Below are 22,267 nucleotides of genomic sequence, written 5' to 3' on the forward strand. Positions count from 1 at the left end.
CATTTTGATTCTTATTGTTTGAGTTAACTTAGTAGTGGAATTGTGGACTGTAGGCAAGCCTATGGCAAGATTACATGTATTGATGTGAGAGTTTAATTTTTATACCTTTTACACTTGTGTGCGAGAGACTACCTTGTGAGGAGTTACTTGGTGATTTCATTATACATGCTTGTGATTTTGCTCATTTGCTCGAGTTTCATGTGTTGTTTTTGAATCGATTGGATTGCCTTTATGATCAATGTGATTTCGAAATCATGTTTTAATAAGTGTAACTGTGTAGTCTCGGTGTTATTGATTTATGATCTGGCATTAGGCATTGTTATTTGATGTTATTCTTTCATTGTTGTTTACTTCAAAGGTTTAGATTTGATCGGTTCATTATTTAGGGGGGGGGGGGGGTGAAAGTGCTTTAATTTCTATTATCTGACTTGGTAGTGTGAGATTGGCATTTAACATTATTCTTTATTTGCTTGAGGACAAGCAAAAGGTTAGTGTGAGGATGTTTGATAGGAGTATAATTACTCCTATTTCTGAGGGTTTTTAGTATTGATTTGCATGTTTTTTATGTCACATTTGATCTCGTTTTGGTGTTTATTTGTGTTGTCTAAGTGTTGTAGGTAATTTGGAGAAATGGGATGTTTTTCGGGCAAATGTGAACAACATTGGACATGGGCGTCAAACCGAGTATTGTTGGAGCAAATTAATTAAAGTTTAAGGTCAAAAGTTAAGTCTCACGACGTGAGACCTATGTCTCACGACGTGAGACATTTGGTAGAGATGTCTTCAAAATCGCCGAAGTTCCTCACGATCTTGTCACGATGAAGCTCACGACGTGAGTCTTGGTATTTCAGGTCTCACGACGCGAGACGTATGTCTCACGACGTGAGACCCATGGAAAAATTATGACGAAGGATTCCCACGATATGCTCACGCCAAGCATCACGTCGCTACACCATTGATCAGAGTCTCACGACGTGACAGGGTGGGTCTCGCGTCGCGAGAACCCCGAGTTCGGCCAGAAAAGTGATATTTTTACAAGTTTGCCACTGCGAGAAATCGATACACTGCTGAAGTCTGAGGGGCATATTTGACATTTAAGAGAGCTACAAATCAGAATTTAACCCTAATTACACATGGGTATAAATAGTTAACAAGGACATCTTGTAAGGAGTTCGCTGGGTTCGCTTAATTTTCCACATTAGACATTAGTTTTACATTAGTTTAGTTTAGCTTTCGATTACCGTTCATCGTTTTAGCTTGTATTCTGGATTTTCTTCATCGTTGTTTTGGGATTATTGTCGATTAAGGTACGATAACTATTAAGAGATTAATTATTATTGTTTCTTATTCAGCCATGAATTCTTATTACATTATTGTTGAACTTTCTTTGAATATGTGTAGTTAAACCTTTCATTAGGGATTATTAATGGGATTTATGTCTGTTTAAACGAATTGGATTTGTGGGTTATTGTTATTACTATGTTTTAACTATTGTTCTTAACGCTTGAATTTATTTGGCCAATTTATTCATTGTCCTGTGTTTTGGTTTTAGCTCGAGAGAGTAAAACTGGAATAGACCAACATAATTAAGAACGTATGAGTTAATTGCGCGAGAGTGAATTGACGAGTACGTGTTCTTAGGGTTTACTTCATAAACATTAATTGATTAGTAATTTAGGTTAATAATTGTGCGAGAGTGAGTAATTAGCATGTTACTAGTTTGTTATCTGTTTTTGCCTGCAATTGCTCGAGAGAGAATTTTAGGTGCTTACGATTAGCCTGAACCTTAGTAGAACAACCAAATCCATATTCCAATCTGATTAAACAGCATAATGAAAGTTAATAATCCCTGTTCTTCCCATCATTATTAAAACCTTATTTTCATTACAGCTTTGGTAGTTTTAGCCATAATTGTTATTTCAGTTTATTTAGTTTAATAACAACATTCAATTTATCTTTTAACTATCCAAATCGAGTCTCCTAACTGGTTGTCTTTAGAAGCTTTCTCTGTGGGTACGATATCCGGACTTCGCAGTCTGTATTACAAGTTGGCATACGTACGCTTGCGTATTTTTACCAACAACGGTAACCATTAATTACCCAACACCCAAAAATATTACAGTTCTCATAAGCATTTCTTTAAACACCTAGAGTGCAGGCTGAACACTAATTCTATATATACATCCACGACAATCTACCACCAACCTCCACAATGAACCCAACAAAACTCAAGAAGCGGAGTTGAAATTAACCATCACTTTAAAAAATAATAGAAAACAATGGAGCAGAGCAGCAGTATTAGCCATGTATAGAGTAATGATGAGATAGAAATGGCAGCAATCTTATGGGAGATTCCTCATCTAATCAATCATGGAGTATTCTCCCATTTTCGTCTTGGGATGTTAAAAGAAAGAGATCTGTCTATGAAAACCTTTCTCACCGCCGCTATTCTTCATCTTCGCCTTCGTCGCCACCGCCGCCTTGCCGCTGCCGCTTGGCTGTTTCAGTGATGGCAGAGTACGATTCCCGGCGAAGAAATTTAAATTTTGTTGGCAAACCTAGTAATGAAAGGAGAAGGCGACCTTTGCTTCAGTGATGGAGGAGGGATTGCATCGAAGGAAGCCGCTTGACTGGTTATGTTAGGGTTTGCATTGAATGTTTCTGTTTTTAATTGAAGAATGAAAGATAAGATCGTATTTGTCAAAAACAGAAAGCATAAAAATCAAAAAAAAAATCTAAATCTCTAAAATGAAACTTAGTACCATATTTGTCAAATTAATTTGGTTGATTTCCGTTTTTTCTCTAATTAACTCTTAACTTCTATGTATCTTAATTAAATATTTGGAAAACAAGTGAACATGTGGAACCTTATGAAACTACTAAAATTAACTTTTAATAACTAAATGAAACTATATGAAGTTTTGTGAAAAAATCATTTGATTTGTAAGTTATTAAATTGTAGATATACATGACATATACAAATAAAATTATTATTTTTGGACTTAAAAGCCTATGGTAGTCTCGTCTTTAGTTGCCGAATCTCCAACGTTAGAGCTTATGAGATGGGCGCAAAAACTTGCTTGTGTATACGTGCTTGTTACATATATGAATGATTATGTAATAAAAATAGAATTGGATTCCTTTTTTTTAGAGTTGCAGTTAATTAGCCATTGCAAGGAACTGTTGTTTACCGTAAATATCTATTAGGAATATCAACATTACATGTCATATTATAAAAAATATCAAATTTCATTTTATAATACAAAAATAGTTTCAATAATAATAATAATAATAATAATAATAATAATAATAGAGGGTATACTTATCAATATCTTTTACATTTTGTAGAAATTTCAACATCTCTAAAAGTGTTGTATATCTTCAATACAACATATATACGCTTTTAATAACTATGAAATCTTATGAGATTTTACGAAAAATATTGATGCATTACATTCAACAAAGATCAAAAACTAATGAGCAACCAACAACAAATCATAAAACAATCAGTCCATAAATAATTAATAATAAATACAAAATTTAACTACAATATACACATTAAGTAATTATGAAAATGTCGTCAAATTTTATGAAACCTTATGAAAATATACGACAGTTCGTTGAACCATTTCACCGAACATATTACGTGTAATATTAAGATTGATATAAAAACTAATAACTAATAAACAACCAAAACACATTATAAAATAATTACTCCCTCCGTTCTTTTTTAGTTGTCCATTTAGTCAAAATTACACATATTAAGATAGTGGGATTTTTGTCTTAAATAATAGAAGTAAATACTAATATAACCCTATTATATAATAAATGCTTTGTGAATTGAGTTATAGAGTCATTTATTAGGGAGGGTTAAATTTGGAAGATAATAGCTAATGTTATCTTGAAATTCTAAATGAACAACTAAATGTAAACAAATTTATTTGGCTAAATGGACAACTAAAAAAGAACGGAGGTAGTAATTCATTAGAATTAACAAGAAAAATTCAAAGATTAATCTAACATATCTATAATCAATCAATAAAAACAAAATGAATTATAGATGTAAATACATAAACTTCTAAGAGATCGCAACAAAAAAATATCAACATCGCGACGTTGTTTTGAGCTTATCTTTCTCGGTAATAAAATTAAAAGCGGAGAAAATGGCGCATGTATAGAAATAGATGTTGTTTTGAAGAAGAAGAAGGAAAAGGAGGAGTGTGAGAGTTCGAAGAAGAAAAAAAGAAAAAAATGGCTTTAAAATTTAAAGTGAATAAAAAAATAGACTAATAAAAAAAAAATATAAAAGTAAGTGAAGAAAACTGAGGTTAGAAAAAGAAAAGAAAATAAATAAATGATATATTTCTGCAATTAATTCAACATATAATATGATTTATCTAATATCTAAGGGTGCGCAAACGGTAACTCGGTTTGGTTATGTAGCAAAAATATTAAAACTGGTTGTTTTGTTTTAAGAAAATACAAACCAAACCATATTAAGGTATAAGTTCAGTTTAGTTTGATTTTTAGTTCTATCAAAATTCAAGAATTAAAATTTAAATTTACAAAACCAAAAATCAAAAAAAATGTCAAATTTAAAAATCCTCAAATTGTAATGTATTACATATTTTAAGTTTGAACATATAAGAAAATATTATATATATATATATATCGATTTTTATTTTTCCGGTTTTTTAAAATTAAAAATCAAACTGAATTAAAAAAATTTAAAATTATCATACATAAATAAAACCGACCATTTTCATTCGGTTCGGTGTACAATCCCACCATACGGCCCAAATAAACATGCCTTCTTCTTGCCTCCTTTTCCGAAGATGGTGGAGAAGTGAGAAGTAATGCGAAAAGTATCTCCAAGTATTGGTTGACTAATAATATATTTACATTTTCATTGTTAAATTCTCTTGTCACTACACTCTCAAAACTTCTAGATAATATCATATTTCCTAGGAGTGATCACTCTCTATAGTGACCCTAACATCTTACCTTATTGTAACACATTCTTGCTTAGGCTTAATACATAGTTTAACTTCTAAATTTGTAATCTTTTACTTATCTAACTCTTAAATTTGACGTCTCACCTATTAAATTTTTGAATTTGTTAAATAATTCGATTCGACTCCTGAACTTAATAAATATATAAATATTGAATCTTTCGTGTCCACCTGTCACTTGAAATATTCTAAAAGAAATTATGTACGGAGGGATTTAATATTTACGTATTTATCAAGTTCGGGGGTCAAATTGAGTTATTTAACAAGTTTAGGGGTTTGATAGGTGAGACGTTAAATTTGAAGGTTAGATAGATAAAAGGGTACAAGTTCAGGAGTCAAAGTATATATTCAGCCTTCTTGCTTATTGCTTATGGACTACTCCCTCCGTCCCATTCTAATTGAACACTATTTCCTTTTTGGGTGTCCCATTTTAATTGACACTTTCTATTTATAGAGTAGATTTTACACTACTTTTCTCTCTTCAATTAATGCATTTAGAAAACATATTTTTGAAAAGTTGTGATGCATTTAATGTAATGTAAGGATATAAAAGTAATGTTACTAAAATTTCTTAAATAATGTGCAATTGAAATTTTTTCAATTAGAATGGGACGGAGGGAGTATTATGTGAAGTCTTTTAAACTAAATTTTTACTACCATTGTGTTCTAAAGATTAAAAAAATTCATGATTTTGGTATTCGATGAAGATAAAAAAGTTGTTACTTTTAATATTATGTAAAAATAATTGAAATATCTTCTACAAAATTATAAAATCGAATAGCTATGTTTGGTTAGCATTTGCAAGTGCAAGTGACTAAGACTATGTTTGAAAGTGTAAGTGATTAGAATTATGTTTAGTTCATTAAATGAAATAGATATAAAATGAAATGGATATTTTTAAAAATAAAATAGCTATTTTTTATTTTTTTGATAGAAATATTTTTCATAAAAATTAAAAAATAATGGAATAATATATAGAGAATTTCTTCATAAACCAGAATAAAAAAATAACAATTTTATAGAATAGCTATTCTATAAATCAAATATAGTTCAAAAGTCTAAATTTTTAGAATAAAAGATAAACATGAATCTCAAATTTCTATCTCATAATTAAATAAATTGTTTTTAATTTTCTCCAGTCAAATAGATTTTAAAATTTGTGTTGCGGACTCAAATAAGTCACTTTTAATTTTTTTAGTAAATTATATCACAAAATCTCTTAATTTAGGACAACTAATTCCTAATATGAATACTTGAAATGCGTTATTTATTTGACCCCCAAAACACAAGTTTTTGGATCTAATTGATTAAAAAAATTACATGTGATTTATTTGACTTCGAGATACAAATTTTGAAATCTATTTGACTAAAAAAATTAAAAATGACTTACTTGATTTTAAAATACAAATTTAAAGGCCAAATTGACCCTTTTTCCAAATTTCTAGGCAAAACCATTTAATTGGCTTTTAAACTTTCATAATAAAAACAATTTAAAAAAAATTAAATTAATCATGGATGCTTTAAATACTACCATCAAAATAATGTTAATTTAGCTGATTCAAAAAGACCATGTTTGTAAATTAATAAAGAATTTTTTTAAATAAGACGGAGATAATATTATATATATAATTTTCTCTGCAATCCACCTTTTTAGTAATTCGATGCTAAACATCACTTTAAAAGAAAAATATATTATTTAATTTATTTGAGAAGAAATCTATTCTATAATATATTAAGTATAAGCATGATCAATTCTATAAATCAAATTTAAAAAAATTAATAATAACTTTTAGTTTAACCAAATACAAGTACATTCATATATAAATAAATTTTATCAAATAATTCAATCAAAATACACCATTAATTTTTCAAGAGGTTAAACATAAAACTTTGATATTTTAATACTCAAAATTTAATTTTCATTTTTAATTAATTTGAAATCGACATTGATCTCATATCATAAGGAAACAAAACTCTAACAACTGTAATTTATCATTTTATAAAATTCTAAATAAAAAACTTTCTGTAAAGAAAACTATAGCTAACTCTGTCATTAACAAAGTATTACATCAATTGATCCCTGATAATTTGCATAATTAAACGCTAAAATTGACGATAAACATAAACAGAAATTATGAAAGTAATAAACGGAGGCAGAGAGCGTGCATGCGCTAGTGATGAAAATGAAGGTGTCGGGGGGGTGTTGGAGGTGCTTGTGGAGAAATGGTGCTGAAGATATATAATTGCTAGAAATAGTAAATGATTATGCTTAGATGATGGAGTTGAGACTATTATGATTTGAAATATATATTGGAGGAGCATGCCTTCAGCAATCTATATGAAACAGAAGCTGCTACTATAGCTCAAATACAGAACATAACTGATTAAAATCTTTAAGGCCATATGGTCAAGTTAATAGATTATTTAGGCCAAGATAATGTAAAATTAGATATAATTTTTCTGGAAGAAAGTGAATTGCAATACAAAAATTAACAGTCAAAATGATTAATCATTTCTAGCCTTTAAAAATTAGAATTAATTTAATTTCTTTCAATACCTTAACTACTTTTTTCCATTTTTATGTGAGTGGATATAAGTTAATTATTGAGCAAAATAAAATTTGATGAAATTTCAAAAAATTAATATCATAGCCTAACATAATATAATGGTGCGCTTTCACGTCACAAGAAATTAGTTTTTTTGGTTAACTGGAGTGATTTGCGTGAGGCCAATTAATTGGTTGTAGTTTGGATGAAATTATATCAGTACTCTACATTGGAATAGAGTTATATATGTCCCTAACATTTGAACTCAGATTATCTATTCCTTCATAGTTTGAAAAAGTCCATATATGCTCATAATGTTTTTAAATAGGCTCATTTAGACAGTCACACTCAACACGGTTAGGGCATATATGACTCTTTTAAAAAAAAAAAATATTAGTGGTCTAAACAAGCTCATTTGAAAACGTTGAGAGCCTACATACAATTTTTCAAATTATAAGGACATTGATAATCTTAAGGCCAAACGTTAAGGCATATATAACTTTTTCCTTCTATATTGGATAAAAATTAGAAGCAACTGAAGTTTTAAGGGTTAATTCCAATAAAATACTAAACGTTTGAGACTTTTGTCAGTTATAACCAAACCTTTCAAAATTGTCTAGTTTAGCCAATTTTGGGATATTTAGAACCTTTTTTAACCATTTGCGAAAAAAATTGAAATTTTTATCATTCGTGAATGGGCCAAACTAGCCGCTTTTGATTGATATAGAATATTTGATACATTTTTTAGCATAACCGTAAACGAATGACATTTTTTTTGACTTTTTTCGCGAATGGCTAAAAAAGGTTCTAAATATCCCAAAAATGGCTAAACTAGACAATTTTTAAAGGTTTGGCTATAACTGACAAAACTCGCAAACGTTTGGTATTTTATTGAGATTAACCCAAGTTTTAATATATTTGGAATCAATATTTAAAAATGTTTAGGGTTATGACATCTTAAATTTAAATCATGTCAGAGTGAATAAATTCAAAGAAAAAAAAAGTTAAGTAAAAGATGACGGCTTAAAATTACCCACAGGCCTAATATTGTAATAAAATATTAAAATTACAAAAATTAAAATTTTGGTAAAAAGCAATGTTTTTAAAACCGGACCGGAACGGAAACCGGCTTCATCGAGGGTTCATGGTTCAACCGGTTCAACCGGGTTGGATCGGATTTTTTCATTTTATTAAATATAAATTATTTAAATAAAAGATATAATATTATAAATAAAAATATGATAGAATATTTAAATAATACTATTTTTTAGAATTTTTTATGTAAAAATTAAAATATAATTGTAGATAATTAATGTTTAAGAGTATATAAAATAATTATTCTATATAAAAAAATTCAATTTTAGTAAAAAAAATTATTATTAAAACAAAATTATAAAAGTTTTTAAATTGACAACCATAATATAAAAGTTTAATAATAATATGATATGTTTTAATGAAAAAATATTATCAAACTTGATTTAGTTAAACATAATTATAATTGGTTAATTTTTAAAAATATTTAAAATAAATGTTTTTTTATAAAAAATAGACAACTTTCTAAATTTTTAATTAATAATTGTTTAACTGAAAACTAATAAGTATATTGTTTTTTAGAATAAAAATATTAAGTGATTAAAATTTTGATGAATATTTCGTAATGAAAATATTTATTGTTCTGAATGTAATTATACATAAATACTTTGTTAATTATATTATGTGTATTCCTTTTTTTATGCTGAAAAAATAAATTGAAGTGTGATTTAGAAAAAAGAATATTTATAGGTTGTAGTGTCTTGAGAAAATAAAAAAGGAAAGAAAGAGAGTTAAAATATCACATCAAGTCACATCACATGGGAAAAGAAAATATAAGACCTGGACAACACTTATATTTTTGGGACAAAACAATGCTATTTTTGACCAGCTTATTCAAAAACCGGATTCTACCGGTTTGATTAAAAAATCGGATTTCACCGATTCAACCCGTTTTTGTCCGATTTTTAGTATTTAGGAGTTTTAAGTTGTAACCGGACCGGACTGAGGGCCGGTTCCCGGTTAATCCGGTCCGACCGGCCGGTCCGGTCCGGTTTTTAAAACATTGGTAAAAAGTAACCAAGTTTGAATTTATTTTACTATTAGACCTTACATATAAGAGTTCTAATCTTTTATAATTTAGAATAATTCTTTTAAACATTTTATCAATTTAACAAAATTACCAAAAAAAAATTAGGTCGGTTCAATTTTACATTAATAAGATTTTAATATGAAACAATTTCAGTTATAAATACTAATTTGATGATTTGACTATATATATATATAATAATTCAGGTTTTAACCGAACCGACGATTTACTCACCCATGGTCTAAAGCACACAAGAAGTAATTGTTGAAAGAAAGAATCTTGCTAGTTTCACTCACCTTCTAAATTACAGTCAAAGGTTCTTTACATTTGATTTTCTAACATTTTTCTCTTTCAAGAAAGATAAAGAAAAGAGGGGATGATTTGAGAGAATATACAGAAAGGATTTGCAAACTCCAATGTTCCAAACAAAAACAACAAAAATTTGGACAATTGTAAAAAATTGAACCCAAATTCTAGGAGCACAAATGAACATACATGTCAACCAAAAAAGCTCACAAATTTGTCCTTAATAGTGATCAAAATGGACTAAGTGAATTAGCCCTTTTGTCAACTTCTTAGTTACGATCATATCCAAGAGACAACTACAAGTTTACGGACAGATTGTTCGAGCCGGAGAGCTTCAGGTTCGAGCCACTCTTTTCCGTTATTAAAATTGAAAAAAAAATCCACAGCTAAAAAACATTTTCTTGCAGCAGAAAAAACACAAGAATCTCTTGACATCTATGCCTACAACAAAGCCCTTCCCTAAATTTCCCCACTATGTTTAATTTTAGCCTTTGTTAATACCGTCACCTTACACTATAAATCCATTTTCTTTCCCCTTTAATTTAAACTTTTCCCATCTACACTAAAGAAAATTAAAAAAACAAATGGCTGCTTGCTCTTATACAATCACCTGGCCAATCAGGTGCTCGTCCAGTAGTAATAGCCATGATCCTAATAAACAAAACTTAAACAAAATCAAAATCAACGGCTCACCTTCCTCTACGAGGCCACTCAAGGTCGATGCGCCAAGCCAAACTGCTGCCGTGGCATCAACTTATGTAGCTTCAGTTTCTGATAATTTGAGTTTCACCCAAGAAGAAATGCGTCAGAACATTCCGACGAAGAAACAGTACATTGATCCTCATCGTCAAGGTCTTATAATAGAAGGAGGTGTCGGTTACAGACAGACGGTTGTCGTTAGGTCCTATGAAGTTGGTCCGGATAAAACAGCTACACTTGAGAGCATATTGTATCTCCTTCAGGTCAGAAACTGTAAAAAGTAACAATGTTTGATTGATTCATTTCTAGTATATGATCAACTAAACAATGTGTTGTAATGACTTGCAGGAAACAGCATTGAATCATGTATGGTTATCTGGACTTCTCAGCAATGGATTCGGTGCTACTCATGGAATGGTGAGGAATAATCTCATCTGGGTTGTCTCAAAATTACAAGTTCAAATTGATCATTATCCTATTTGGTAAGTTCTTTCTTCGTGACTAACCAAATGATGATTATCGATATTCTATGGAAATGGATGAAATTCATCCATTTCCGTACAATGACTACGTTACTAGATTTATTACTTCAACTATGCGTTGAACTAAGTATCAATATCTAAGCTTAAAATGGACAATTCTTGCAGGGGAGAGGTTGTGGAAATCGATACGTGGGTAGGAGCATCAGGAAAGAATGGAATGCGGAGAGATTGGCTCATTCGAAGCCAAGCAACAGGGCATATATACGCAAGAGCGACTAGGTGCGTGTTTAACAACTTAGCTGTTATCTCCTCTATGTTTCCATCTTCCATTTTTTTTATCATTCATCCTTGTTCGGACAATAATCATAGTGTTAAAACAGTACATGGGTGATGATGAACGACAAGACGAGGCGTCTCTCAAAGATGCCAGAAGAGGTGAGGGCTGAGATTTCTCCATGGTTTATAGAAAAGCAAGCAATCAAAGAAGAGGTGGCTGAGAAAATAACCAAGTTGGACGAAAAAGCAAGATATATGATCTCTAACCTCAAGGTGAACATCAGAACTCATAACATCAAACTAAAAAAACAGAACTATCTACTAATTCAAATTCCTATTTTGCAGCCTAAAAGGAGTGATTTAGACATGAACCAGCATGTCAACAATGTCAAATATGTAAGATGGATGCTAGAGGTAACAAACATAACCAAAATAACTTCAACAGATCAATACAGCTAATCCAACCTAAAATGTTTTGTTCTCACTCGCTTTTTTCACTTCTACAGACAATTCCTGACCAGTTTTTGGAGTCTCATCAACTTTCTGATATAACATTAGAGTATAGAAGGGAATGCGGAAGTGCAGACGTTGTTCAATCCCTAAGCGAGCCCGACGAAGACGGAATCATTAACACTGGTTTGAAACAGAGCAATGAAATTCCTCTGCTTAATGGGTTTTCATTGCCATCAGAAATAATGGAGGGCAACGGATTTTTGGTCTCCCTAAATAAAGTGCCTCTGAAATATACACATCTCCTTCTAGCTAAAGGGGAAACTCAAAATCAAGAGATTGTCAGAGGAAAAACAAAATGGAAAAAAAAGTTCCTTAAAATGCCATTTTCCACCTAAAATGGCAAAAAAAAAAAAGATTTTTATAGTGAATTTTAAAAATGCAAAGGGATTTAGCAATATGGGTGCCTGTCCTAAATCATTCAGACCTATCTTCCATATAACACAGCACTGTAATAATCAAAGTTCAAAAGGGTCATTGCTGCGCCGTACATCCCCATGATTACACTTGGACATTCAACTCGGGGGCGAAATGCAGACATTTTTTTCCTCCATTAATTTGTTGTGTATGTAAGATTATGCTTCTTGATTGTGTCAAGAAATATATATGATTCTATGTGTGATTGTGTGCATACAAAGATGTCTCTTTCGAGAAAGGGGAGTGATATTGTTTAATCATGAATACTACATAGATTGTGTCTTACATGATGAAATCCTAAGAATAAGACGCAAGAAACGTTTCAACCCTAACAGACTGACAAATTATGGAATATGCCAGACGTAAATTCCAACATTCGCAGACAAATACCATAAAACATTAAAAATATCACCTAATTCGTATCCTAAACTGACCGTGTACAGTCATAAATTAAGTTCAGTTTAGTGACATGTGTGAAGATCAGACCGACGAACAAAGTACGCCTAGCCTAACCAGCTAATCATGTAGAGCATCATATGAACAATAGAAACGAAATTCTCAATGCATTTTGCAAATCATACTTGATGAATGCAGAAATTTCTTTCTTTCCAAAATTTGAAGCCGATGAATTATGTGAAGCCAATAAACATTATAATACTCAAACAGGAGCAAAACCGAGTATAAAAAATTAGACAGCGGACAGATAATCAGCCATATTTGCCGATTCATTAAGTGACAAATTAGCAACTTATGAGTAAATGTTAGTTTCTTAATCTAATTGAAGGGAAGAAAAAAAAGAATTGAACACTCTCTAATTACCCAACACACTCTAATTACGCAACTGTGATCCACAAACCTATAAGAGAATAAGCATTTACAATTCTGGGAAATAATAATAGGGTATTTACAACAATTATGGAGACTCAAAAGAACACAATAGAATCAAAGAATGGTGTACCATGCTAGCCATATATATGTTGCCTCTTGCCATAATATATTTATTGCCTCTTTCTCCTCAACCTTAGATGCAGTTGCCATGACCAAATAATGATAAATAGCAGAAGGGCAATTCCAAGAGATGCCCAGAAGATAACCAACCATACAGGCATTGGTTTAGGATATAGACCTGGTTAGAGGGGAAAAAATAGCATCATTACTCAACCAATCTTGACATATCAAAAGCTCTATTTTACTGATGTAAAGTATAATAATTTGGCAGTTGAAAGAAAAAGAGAAAATATGAAGTGAGACAATATACCATTTCCAAATTTTATACAAATTAGAAGCTCAACGATGCAAATAGCAACTGAAAGCCAGCAAAAAGATCCAACCTTTTTCACCGGTTTTCTGAAACAGATGACATAAGCAAGAATAACATGCGTTAGTTAAGGCTCTTCCATAATATAATGTGCATTCCAAGCAACATTTCAAATAGAGAGAGAGTACCTGTCTTGAAGATATGAATTGTATTCGCGAATTGTTGGTATGGCAATTAGCCACCACAAGATCAACCTATAAATTATCACAGGGTTTCGAGGAGGAATCCAAAGACTAAACTTGAGAAAAAATGTGTTAAGCTCTACTGTCAGGAATACTAAGCAAAGAGTGAGAACTTGGATAAATCGCCATGGACCAAGCAAGGGGTGCCACTCATCTTTATCCCACTGTGCTGGTGTAAACTGTCCTAATGTTCGCTTAACCTGAAAAAGTGGCAGTCACCATGTAACAGTTACAAATTAGTTCAATGGTTTAGTAAAATCCTTGGGGTCCTGTGGCTTGGCAAGCACTAAAACTGAGGTAACATTATTTATTCTTAGAAGTAAGAAGAAACAGATATCAAAGAGCACTATCCTTTCAAAAGGCTTTGCAGTGCGCAATGTCATACTCCCTCCGTACCAAAATGATAGGCCATTTGGACAAACACAGTAATTAAGAAAAATATGGTTAAATTGGTTAAAATTTGTTATTTTGTATAATTTTCCATTTTTATCCTTAAATAAATTTTTATATCTATAAATAATAAATTAATTATTGATTTTTTTATTGGTGTACTTTGCATTAATATTAAGAATGACATTTTTCTATATTGGAATACGGGGCAACTAATTCATTTGAAGATAAATATGTATATTTATTAGGGGTAAATGAGACTTTTAATTTTAAAATTACTTTCCAAATATACAAGCTGCCCTATGAATTGGGATGCCAAAAATAGTAAGGTGGCCTATCTTTTTGGGACGGAGGGAGTATTATTTAGCAATTGGGGCGTGCGCCCAAGGTTAGCATTCAGCAAAAACAAATTGAAACATTAAGGAAAAGAAAAGGTAGCAATATTAGAAAGTTTTAAAACATGCCTTGCCAATAATATTTGGTTGGCGACTGATTCCAACCCACTCGTATGTTTTCCCATCAAAGTACCTCACAGTGTTCATTCCTGCCCAGATACCTACAGAATATACCGCAAAAAGCACCACGACAAAAAGTAAGGAAATATTTAAATTAGGAACAAATTCCAGAGATTAATTGTAAAAATCACAAATACATGCATTCAGTTTTGCCCGTACATTTATGAAACTGCAAATGAATTGCCAGCTGCAGACAAACATTAGTTTTGTTATAGCACCCCCATCCTTTTTTTGCATTTCAGATTGTGATACAATGTGCACACTGGGATTTACTTTGACACACAGTATTGTTTTAAATACCATTGATTTATTTTATATTTTCAGCATATTCAGCTACAGTTAAGATGTTCAATGAAGGATTTCAAAATCATGATCAAATCACAACATATATCAACTAGCCAATCCTGAATAAAAAGAAACTATAAGATAGCTAATTAAAAGTAAAAGCTTATTTTACCAAAAGATACAGGCAGAAAGAAGCAACAAACCAGAGCAAAATGTGCGCCATAGGCCACCTTAAAATGGCTAATACAAGGTTTACAGCTTGCTATGTGATCATTTTCCTTCTTATTTCAGTTTCAAAAGATGATAACAATTGTGTTGTTTCTTTAGTTATAGCTGATGTTATTTCTAACTGAGCTCTAAGGTGAAAGTTCAAGTGTGGCTTTAAGCAAATGTGTGTCTTTTCAGGGTAATAGAAACAAGAAAGGTAAATTAACCACATAACTGGAAGCTTCAATTTGAATATAAAACTAGATTTGAATGTCAGAATCAGGGGCTTGAGTCTTAACTTATCCTCTCTAGACTAATGAGGTCACAGTTCCCATATTAGTAGTGCTTAAATTAAAACATCAACAATTAGTGCACCAAACCAAGCCAGGCCCTTTAGTGAGGTTAATGACAAACGGAGTGCCTCATAGCCAGCTACCAACCAACTAACAATTTAAATTGTTAACATCAGTATCCTATCTGAATAAAATTTGCTTTATGATTAAAACAATTGACGTCAAGTCCCCGAATACAAACTTGAGAAAATTACTTAAAAATTTTGAACTAATTTACTCAACAAAGAATGTATTAATTTGACAATTGTAAGCAACAATAACAACAGTAGCAGTAGCAGGTCAAGGAGTCTCACCAAACCAATTGCATATCAAAATATCAAGAATGATACTGTCCCACCAGCACTCATTGAAGTTTGGCAGCATATGACGGAAAGTATACTGGTAAGCAAATATCAGAGTCAGTATGCATGTTTTGAGCAAGCGCTCTGCAGACATTTTAAGCACAAAACCAAAGATGACCGTGCCAAAGAGAAAATGAGAATTAAATAAAAAGATGTAGGCATCGATCGGCTATCTAACCTCCAAGAATTCAAACCCAATAGATAAAACCCAGAGAAGAGGCTGATTACGGATTAATATAGCCTTGCCCCACCATCCAAATATATGAGCTACAACAAATTCATCAAACAGTGTGTCCTGAAAAAAACTAAACCAATCAGATATTATAACATCCACGTATCATATTGTAATAGCAAACACAAAGAAAAGAACTGAGACATAGGTGGGATGAAAGAGTTCATACATAAACATTTTTGAACCTGCCTGTCGGGCTATCAGGCATGTAAATGCGACAATCTGCTCCATATGATCTCTCAGGAAGTTCTGCGCGAAAATGCAACAATTGAGCAAGACAGTTGAGTACACAGTCCACATCAAACCTGATGCGGAAGTTTTAAAACGCAAATTTAACATGTTAATACAGTGCATAAGTTACAATATGGTGTCAAAAGGATTACCAACTCCAAGATCTGGGTGGAGAAACTTCATGAACTGTCGAGCATCATCACGCTTCTGAGAAGAAAAATGATATAATCAGTATTACACATAAAGAACTAATGGCCTTCCATGGGCGCAGGTACAAGCAGATATAAAAGTGAAATCGTTTATTTTTAAGGGCCTTGCTCTAATTAAAAGTAAATATACCCGGACCTAAACCATGCATCTAAAAGGAAAATGAAAGTTTAACATCCCACAAAAGCAAAGTCAGCTTTGTGAAAAGAAAACCAACCTGAAAAAGTAAAAATGTGAGGGAAACGAGATACACAACAGCCAGTCCATGAACTAATCGCCAAATTGCTGGATGTGGCCTTATAAGAACTCTGAACATTAAAAGCAGATTTGAAAAGCTCAGACAGTTGAATAGTTAGCAACAAATAGCATCATAAGGGTTATATAAAACATGATCAAATGTTTCTTTCATATTTAACAGGTTGAGATAATAATGTAGATAAATTAATGCAAATTCTGAACATGTCAATTGCTTTTAACATGAAAAGAAAATCACACATGATGTTCAAAAGAGTTCATGTCAAATCTGAGATGTCAAAAGAACAAGTTATAATGCTTCAATTTGCAGTCCTTGTCTGATATCTTTCTTTACCTAATACCAACAGCTTTTAAGAATTTAATTTCGATTCAGTTTGGCTTTTCTATTATTCAGTATTTGTTTATTATACTTAAAAACATTCTTACAATCTGCACTACATAAAAAACTCATGTTCAACTCTCTGTCCAAGCGTAGGATCATATTTGTGACTGCAGATGCAAGCAGGTAGGAGCATAAAAAATAGATAACAAAAGCATATTTTGCTTAACGTTCCATTACCACTTCAATAGCATGTTATCATTCTAAAAACCAAAAAAATCTCAAAGACTAAGGCAACATTAAGATTGACAAATTTTGGATGATTAAAATCCATAGATTTTACACGATCCGTAGATTTAAACAAATCCATCGATTGGTAAGATAAAATGTTGTTAGAATCCATGAATTTTGAAAATCCGCCATTTTCCAAAATCCATTATTTAAATTCCCACCTCCTGGTGGAAAATTTCAAATCCGTCCTTTTTTATAAGTGATGAATTGTTTTAAAATTTTAGTAATTTCAAAATTATTCCCAAAATCCATGAATTTTTATATTTAATCCAAACAATGGAATCAATAAATCCATGAATTTCAAACTTCATAGATTTAGTAAAATTTATGTATTTTAAAATCCCCCAATCCAAACGGTGCTTAAAGGCCAAACAATGTAACTTATTGACCAAGCTACACATAGAAACCTATATCAATATTTCAACTATTGCATACTAACAAGCCAACAAACCAGCCAGGATTCAAATTTTGACAACTGAAAAATTGATAAAAACTTGAACCATGACTAGATATTATAAATCCACTAAACCTAGACAGATCAATCAAACTCCTCCAAATGATACTTACAAGTCAACAATAAAACTAGACATATGCTAAAAAATTAAAAATCAACTATAAACAATAATTCGAAACAAATTACTCCAACATAAATCGAGCAACTTACGTTGAAGGTGCCTGCAGCAAGCAATAAGCAAGAAAAACTGCAATCATTGCCCATACACCCCTACGAGCAATATTACACAGTAAGTATTTTATAGTTTGCAACGTACAAAAGCAAGCATAAATTATTGACTGAAAAACAGCTAAGTGCACACGTAAACCAACCGTTTCACAGATGTCACCATGTCACCAGATGCGCCTTCAGGATCAAGTGCGCCACTTGCCCAACTGTATACATGAATAGAAGAAAATTAATTGAAACAATTTTATATCTAAATAATGGAGACTCTATGGGATTGTTGTTTTAATAATTAATGTGGTTTACAAAGCAGAGTTAAAAGGTCTGACAAGAAAGCTTTCTTAGGCAGGAACAAGCATGTGGGAAATCAGGATCCATTTTCTGGAAATCATGGAGGCAGATATCATATATTCAAGTTCACAGGGCAATGGAAAATGAGATGACAGTGTGAACTGTGAAGTAAAATGAAAAATTAAATGATTCATGTGATATGATATGGATTTCTGCTTTGTTATTCTCTCTACTGTAGGAAAGGAGAAAGCATATTATAATGTTATATGTTTCAGATCTAGAAGGGGTCCATCAGGATTCAGGTGAGAAAATGATGCAGTTGCTCCATGATACCCTGATTAAGTAGACAACAATCAAAAATGTATGAAGAAGGCATATTACACAGGAAATAATAACAAAGGAAGATAACATTCAAACTAGAGAAGAAATATTTAGAAAGCGAACATTTTAAAAATGTATATCTAACATAGTAGGTAATAGTTAATTGTACACTAATGAATTAATGATTATTAGTCACCATTCAGATACTATTAAAATGTGATTTTTAAAAAGGGACTCACATAAGAAAGCATGCACCAATAAGCAACAATGTAATTGTACGAGGCTTGTATGCCCATGCTGTCCATGGATCTACATCACCAACACTTTCTAACATCATATCACCATTTTGTTGAACAAGATGATCTCTTCTCCTTGTTCTCCTGTGACCATTAGGCTCCATAACGTCCCTCCCTTAAATTAATGCAAACTCCTGAAAACAATGACTTCGGTGGGAGACTGGGAGACAGCTAGGAGCTGTAAAAAATTGCGAACATTCAGCTAGCTATATAAAATGAGCAAAATACTAAACACGGCGGAAAAGAGTAACATATTAGGAACCAAATAGCAGCATGATAGATATACCGAAAGAACATATCTTAAAAAAAAATATCAATCTACGCAAATACACGAAACAGTCATAGCACAACATTATATGAGTCAATATAATTTAAATTCTGTAGCATTCCTCAAAATATACGTCAAAAGGCATCACTCGCAATAATCCATCACTCACATACCAAAAGAAAACATATACAGCATAATTCCGAACAGTTTTTCACCAACAACTTAACTGCAGTTTATAGAACCAACAACAATAAGATAACAACACTATACGAAGCAACGGCGGCTTCATGAAATCCCAGATTGAAAGTCACACAACTAGAATTAATACGGTGATAGCTCCAATTCCAACTTTATTTCATGGCCCCATCCTACATTCTGGATGATGATTTTGTTCTTTCAAAAGCCATAAATGCCACATTAATGGCGACATTGAAGACAGATGGGACTACCAAATAGACCTACATGATTATAATTTCAAAGGAGAACATACAATAACTTCACTCAAACATAAGATATGAGAATCAGCAACATTCCAATTAATATTAGTAAATAAAAACACCAACCACCTCAGGTCCCTACAGAAATTGCCCTTCAAATTATGTTGTTTCCTCCAAACTTCACTCACCAAAAACATAATAACTAAAGTAAATTCATTTAGTATTTAAAACAATTTATTTAGTTTAATTCAAGGAATTGACAGACAAGTACATATTTATATTTATGAACTGCTTGACCTATACAATTACATAATAATACTAAAAATAAAGTTGAATGAAAAAGATTTTGCTTTAAAAAAGAACAAAAATTTATTTTTACAAACCAAATTCTGCTAAAAGTAAGAACAATGATTACAATAATATAAATAGCAGAAATCTAGCTAAAACAAATTAAAATCACAATAAAAAATGCTGAATAAATAGAAAATAAATAAGAAAATCAATAATAAAGCGTAACACAATACAAATAAAATCAAAAGAGTGATTGCATGCAATTCAAATCAACCAAAAAAAAAACATTAACAAAAAAAATCACAAAATAAACAGAAATTAAAAAGAAAAAAACAAGAAACAAATACGTACAAGACGAGGAAAAACGGCGACGTATTGAGTAAAACAGTGAACTGATCTTGTTTTTGTGAGCAAAAGGTGGTCTAGAAACGGGAAGTTAATCTTAATCCGAATAAAAACGTAAGTGTATCAGTTACGTAACGGAAAGTAACAGCCGTAGGATGGAGTGGAAGCAAGAGAACAGAAGGAGATCGTAGCCGTCCGATGAAGAGGAGAAGATAGAGAGAGGCAATGAGAAACGGTGGTGGTGCGCTGTATATATAGAGATAAGGGGAGAGTGTGTAATTATTTAATATTTATAGTAAAAAATAAAAATTGAAAAAAGTGAAATCTGAATCTGAAGAAAAAATGTGTAATGAGGTGATGATGATGATGATGATGGTGAAAAAAAGACTGCAGTTATAGAAACGGTGTTTTTTTTTTTATATTTAAAAATTGAAAACGAAGAAGAAGATGATGATGTTAGAGAGAGAAAGGTGGATTAGTAAAAGATAGAGAGAGAAACTGAAGAAGTACGACGGTCAAACGCAGATTTGCAGATGTTTTCGTTGTGGCCAAATATATATTTCGATTCCTGTATTTTTACACTTTTTTGAATTGGATCCTTCTGGTTTTATATGTTTTTAATTTTGCAAGTTACTGGGTTCGTTCTTATCGTGAGAAATTGAAAATAAAGGGTGTGTGTCGTGTAGTCCACGCGCCGTTCAGGCGATTGGGTTCGTAATTCGCTTTTCGTGTTAATTTTTTTAAAATTAGGTTTTTATATTTTTATTTTGTTAAACATAAGATTTTTTAGTCTAATTTGATATTGTTAACACTTTTATCGATAAAGGGATTAAAAGTCTAAAAGTATATAAATAATACTAGAAGGGTCCAATTTAAACAAAATATGACGATAAAAGATTTAGATTACATCTTAAAACCAATTGGTATTATGTGAAGATGTCCAACCGATACACAAACACATGTTCATTCACACATACAGTCAATGTGGGATACTACCAGGGATTCAAGTATGTGTTTTGCCTTTAGGTTTAAAATTAGGGGTCAATCTGTCCCTAAACTTTTGACTCGTGGTTAAATAACTTACTCTCTATGTTTTTAATCAATGAAGGATAATTTATTCTTTATTTTTAGCTCAATTCAGAATAATAATATGAATAAATATGGGGATCGAAATGATCTAATTCAATTTTCAATTGATCTAAAAGTAAAAGATAGAGTTATTTATCTCTGAATTAGAATTTCACTAACTAAAATGACCCTTTATCCTTTAGTTTTAGGATATTCTTCTGCTAAATGCTACTATAACTGCTACTTTTTTAATTATTTTTTAATGATTTCTCTCTCCGTTCAGTTCCGTCACTCAAACAAACTCGTGTTCTTTCTTTGCTTTAACCACACTTTCTACTTTTATGTGTATGTTCCTAAATTGCCCTTTCTCTTCTTCTCTTCTTTGATTTGCTCAAACCAATATTTTAAAACCAAACTAATGTGGTTCTCGGTTTAAAATTTAATTGGTCTTACCAATTAAATAATACTAATAGATATATTTTGTATTTATAATATATATATATATATATATATATATATATAATATATATACACGTATTATTTTTTGAAAAATATGAATTATAATTAAATTTTTAAAATTTACAGTTCAATCGATTCAAGAGTTCACTAGTTTATAGTATGATTTTTTTGGTTTAAGGAGCTGAAGTATATTTTATATTTTATTTTTACAAAGATAGAATATGATTAGTGGTTAGTAGTTAAATTTTTAAATTTTAAATCACTGGCAAAACTGAAATTTTAAGAATGCATTACAGAGTTTTAGCTACTAGTATAGTTG

The 22,267-nt window shown here is 31.2% G+C and overlaps 2 protein-coding genes across 7 annotated transcripts; one reads left to right on the forward strand and one right to left on the reverse strand.

Annotated features, from left to right (window-relative positions):
• Positions 1-10,567: 10,567 nt before the first annotated feature.
• Positions 10,568-12,652, forward strand: LOC126675330 (palmitoyl-acyl carrier protein thioesterase, chloroplastic-like). 2 transcript variants are annotated; one of them, XM_050369954.1, is made up of 6 exons: positions 10,568-10,945; positions 11,031-11,164; positions 11,330-11,443; positions 11,545-11,713; positions 11,786-11,854; positions 11,947-12,652. In XM_050369954.1, the coding sequence occupies exons 1-6, from the start codon at positions 10,568-10,570 to the stop codon at positions 12,286-12,288; spliced, it is 1,206 nt and encodes a 401-aa protein (XP_050225911.1). In that variant the 3' UTR covers positions 12,289-12,652. The 2 variants fall into 2 exon arrangements, with proteins under 2 accessions (XP_050225911.1, XP_055961156.1); XM_056105181.1 differs by having other exon boundaries at positions 11,545-11,854.
• LOC126675327 (CDP-diacylglycerol--serine O-phosphatidyltransferase 1) lies at positions 10,834-20,878 on the reverse strand. 5 transcript variants are annotated; one of them, XM_050369950.2, is made up of 14 exons: positions 20,428-20,878; positions 19,024-19,258; positions 18,319-18,381; positions 18,158-18,217; positions 16,846-16,936; positions 16,574-16,628; positions 16,360-16,439; positions 16,137-16,253; positions 15,911-15,995; positions 14,722-14,813; positions 13,814-14,067; positions 13,626-13,714; positions 13,326-13,493; positions 10,834-10,953 (listed from the first exon to the last, which is right to left on the reverse strand). In XM_050369950.2, exons 2-13 carry the CDS (start codon positions 19,182-19,184, stop codon positions 13,366-13,368), a joined length of 1,275 nt encoding a protein of 424 aa, XP_050225907.1. In that variant the 5' UTR covers positions 19,185-19,258; positions 20,428-20,878; the 3' UTR covers positions 10,834-10,953; positions 13,326-13,365. The 5 variants fall into 5 exon arrangements, with proteins under 5 accessions (XP_050225907.1, XP_050225906.1, XP_050225909.1 ...); XM_050369949.2 differs by lacking the exon at positions 10,834-10,953 and adding an exon at positions 13,049-13,223; XM_050369952.2 differs by lacking the exon at positions 10,834-10,953 and having other exon boundaries at positions 13,049-13,493; positions 19,024-19,214; positions 20,558-20,878.
• Positions 20,879-22,267: the final 1,389 nt, after the last annotated feature.

Source organism: Mercurialis annua, linkage group LG3, assembly GCF_937616625.2.
Source record: "Mercurialis annua linkage group LG3, ddMerAnnu1.2, whole genome shotgun sequence".
Lineage (NCBI taxonomy): Eukaryota > Viridiplantae > Streptophyta > Magnoliopsida > Malpighiales > Euphorbiaceae > Mercurialis > Mercurialis annua.

Excerpts from the sequence above, each read along its gene's own strand:
- LOC126675327 (XM_050369950.2), bottom strand. The coding sequence starts at position 19,184 with ATGGAGCCTAATGGTCACAGGAGAACAAGGAGAAGAGATCATCTTGTT. Across the intron at positions 16,254-16,359 it reads GCAGGTTCAAAAATGTTTAT|GACACACTGTTTGATGAATT; the intron begins GTATGAACTCTT and ends AGTTTTTTTCAG. Across the intron at positions 13,494-13,625 it reads TTGTATAAAATTTGGAAATG|GTCTATATCCTAAACCAATG; the intron begins GTATATTGTCTC and ends CCCTCTAACCAG.
- LOC126675330 (XM_056105181.1), top strand. The coding sequence starts at position 10,568 with ATGGCTGCTTGCTCTTATACAATCACCTGGCCAATCAGGTGCTCGTCC. Across the intron at positions 11,165-11,329 it reads ATTGATCATTATCCTATTTG|GGGAGAGGTTGTGGAAATCG; the intron begins GTAAGTTCTTTC and ends CAATTCTTGCAG. Across the intron at positions 11,444-11,544 it reads ATATACGCAAGAGCGACTAG|TACATGGGTGATGATGAACG; the intron begins GTGCGTGTTTAA and ends GTGTTAAAACAG.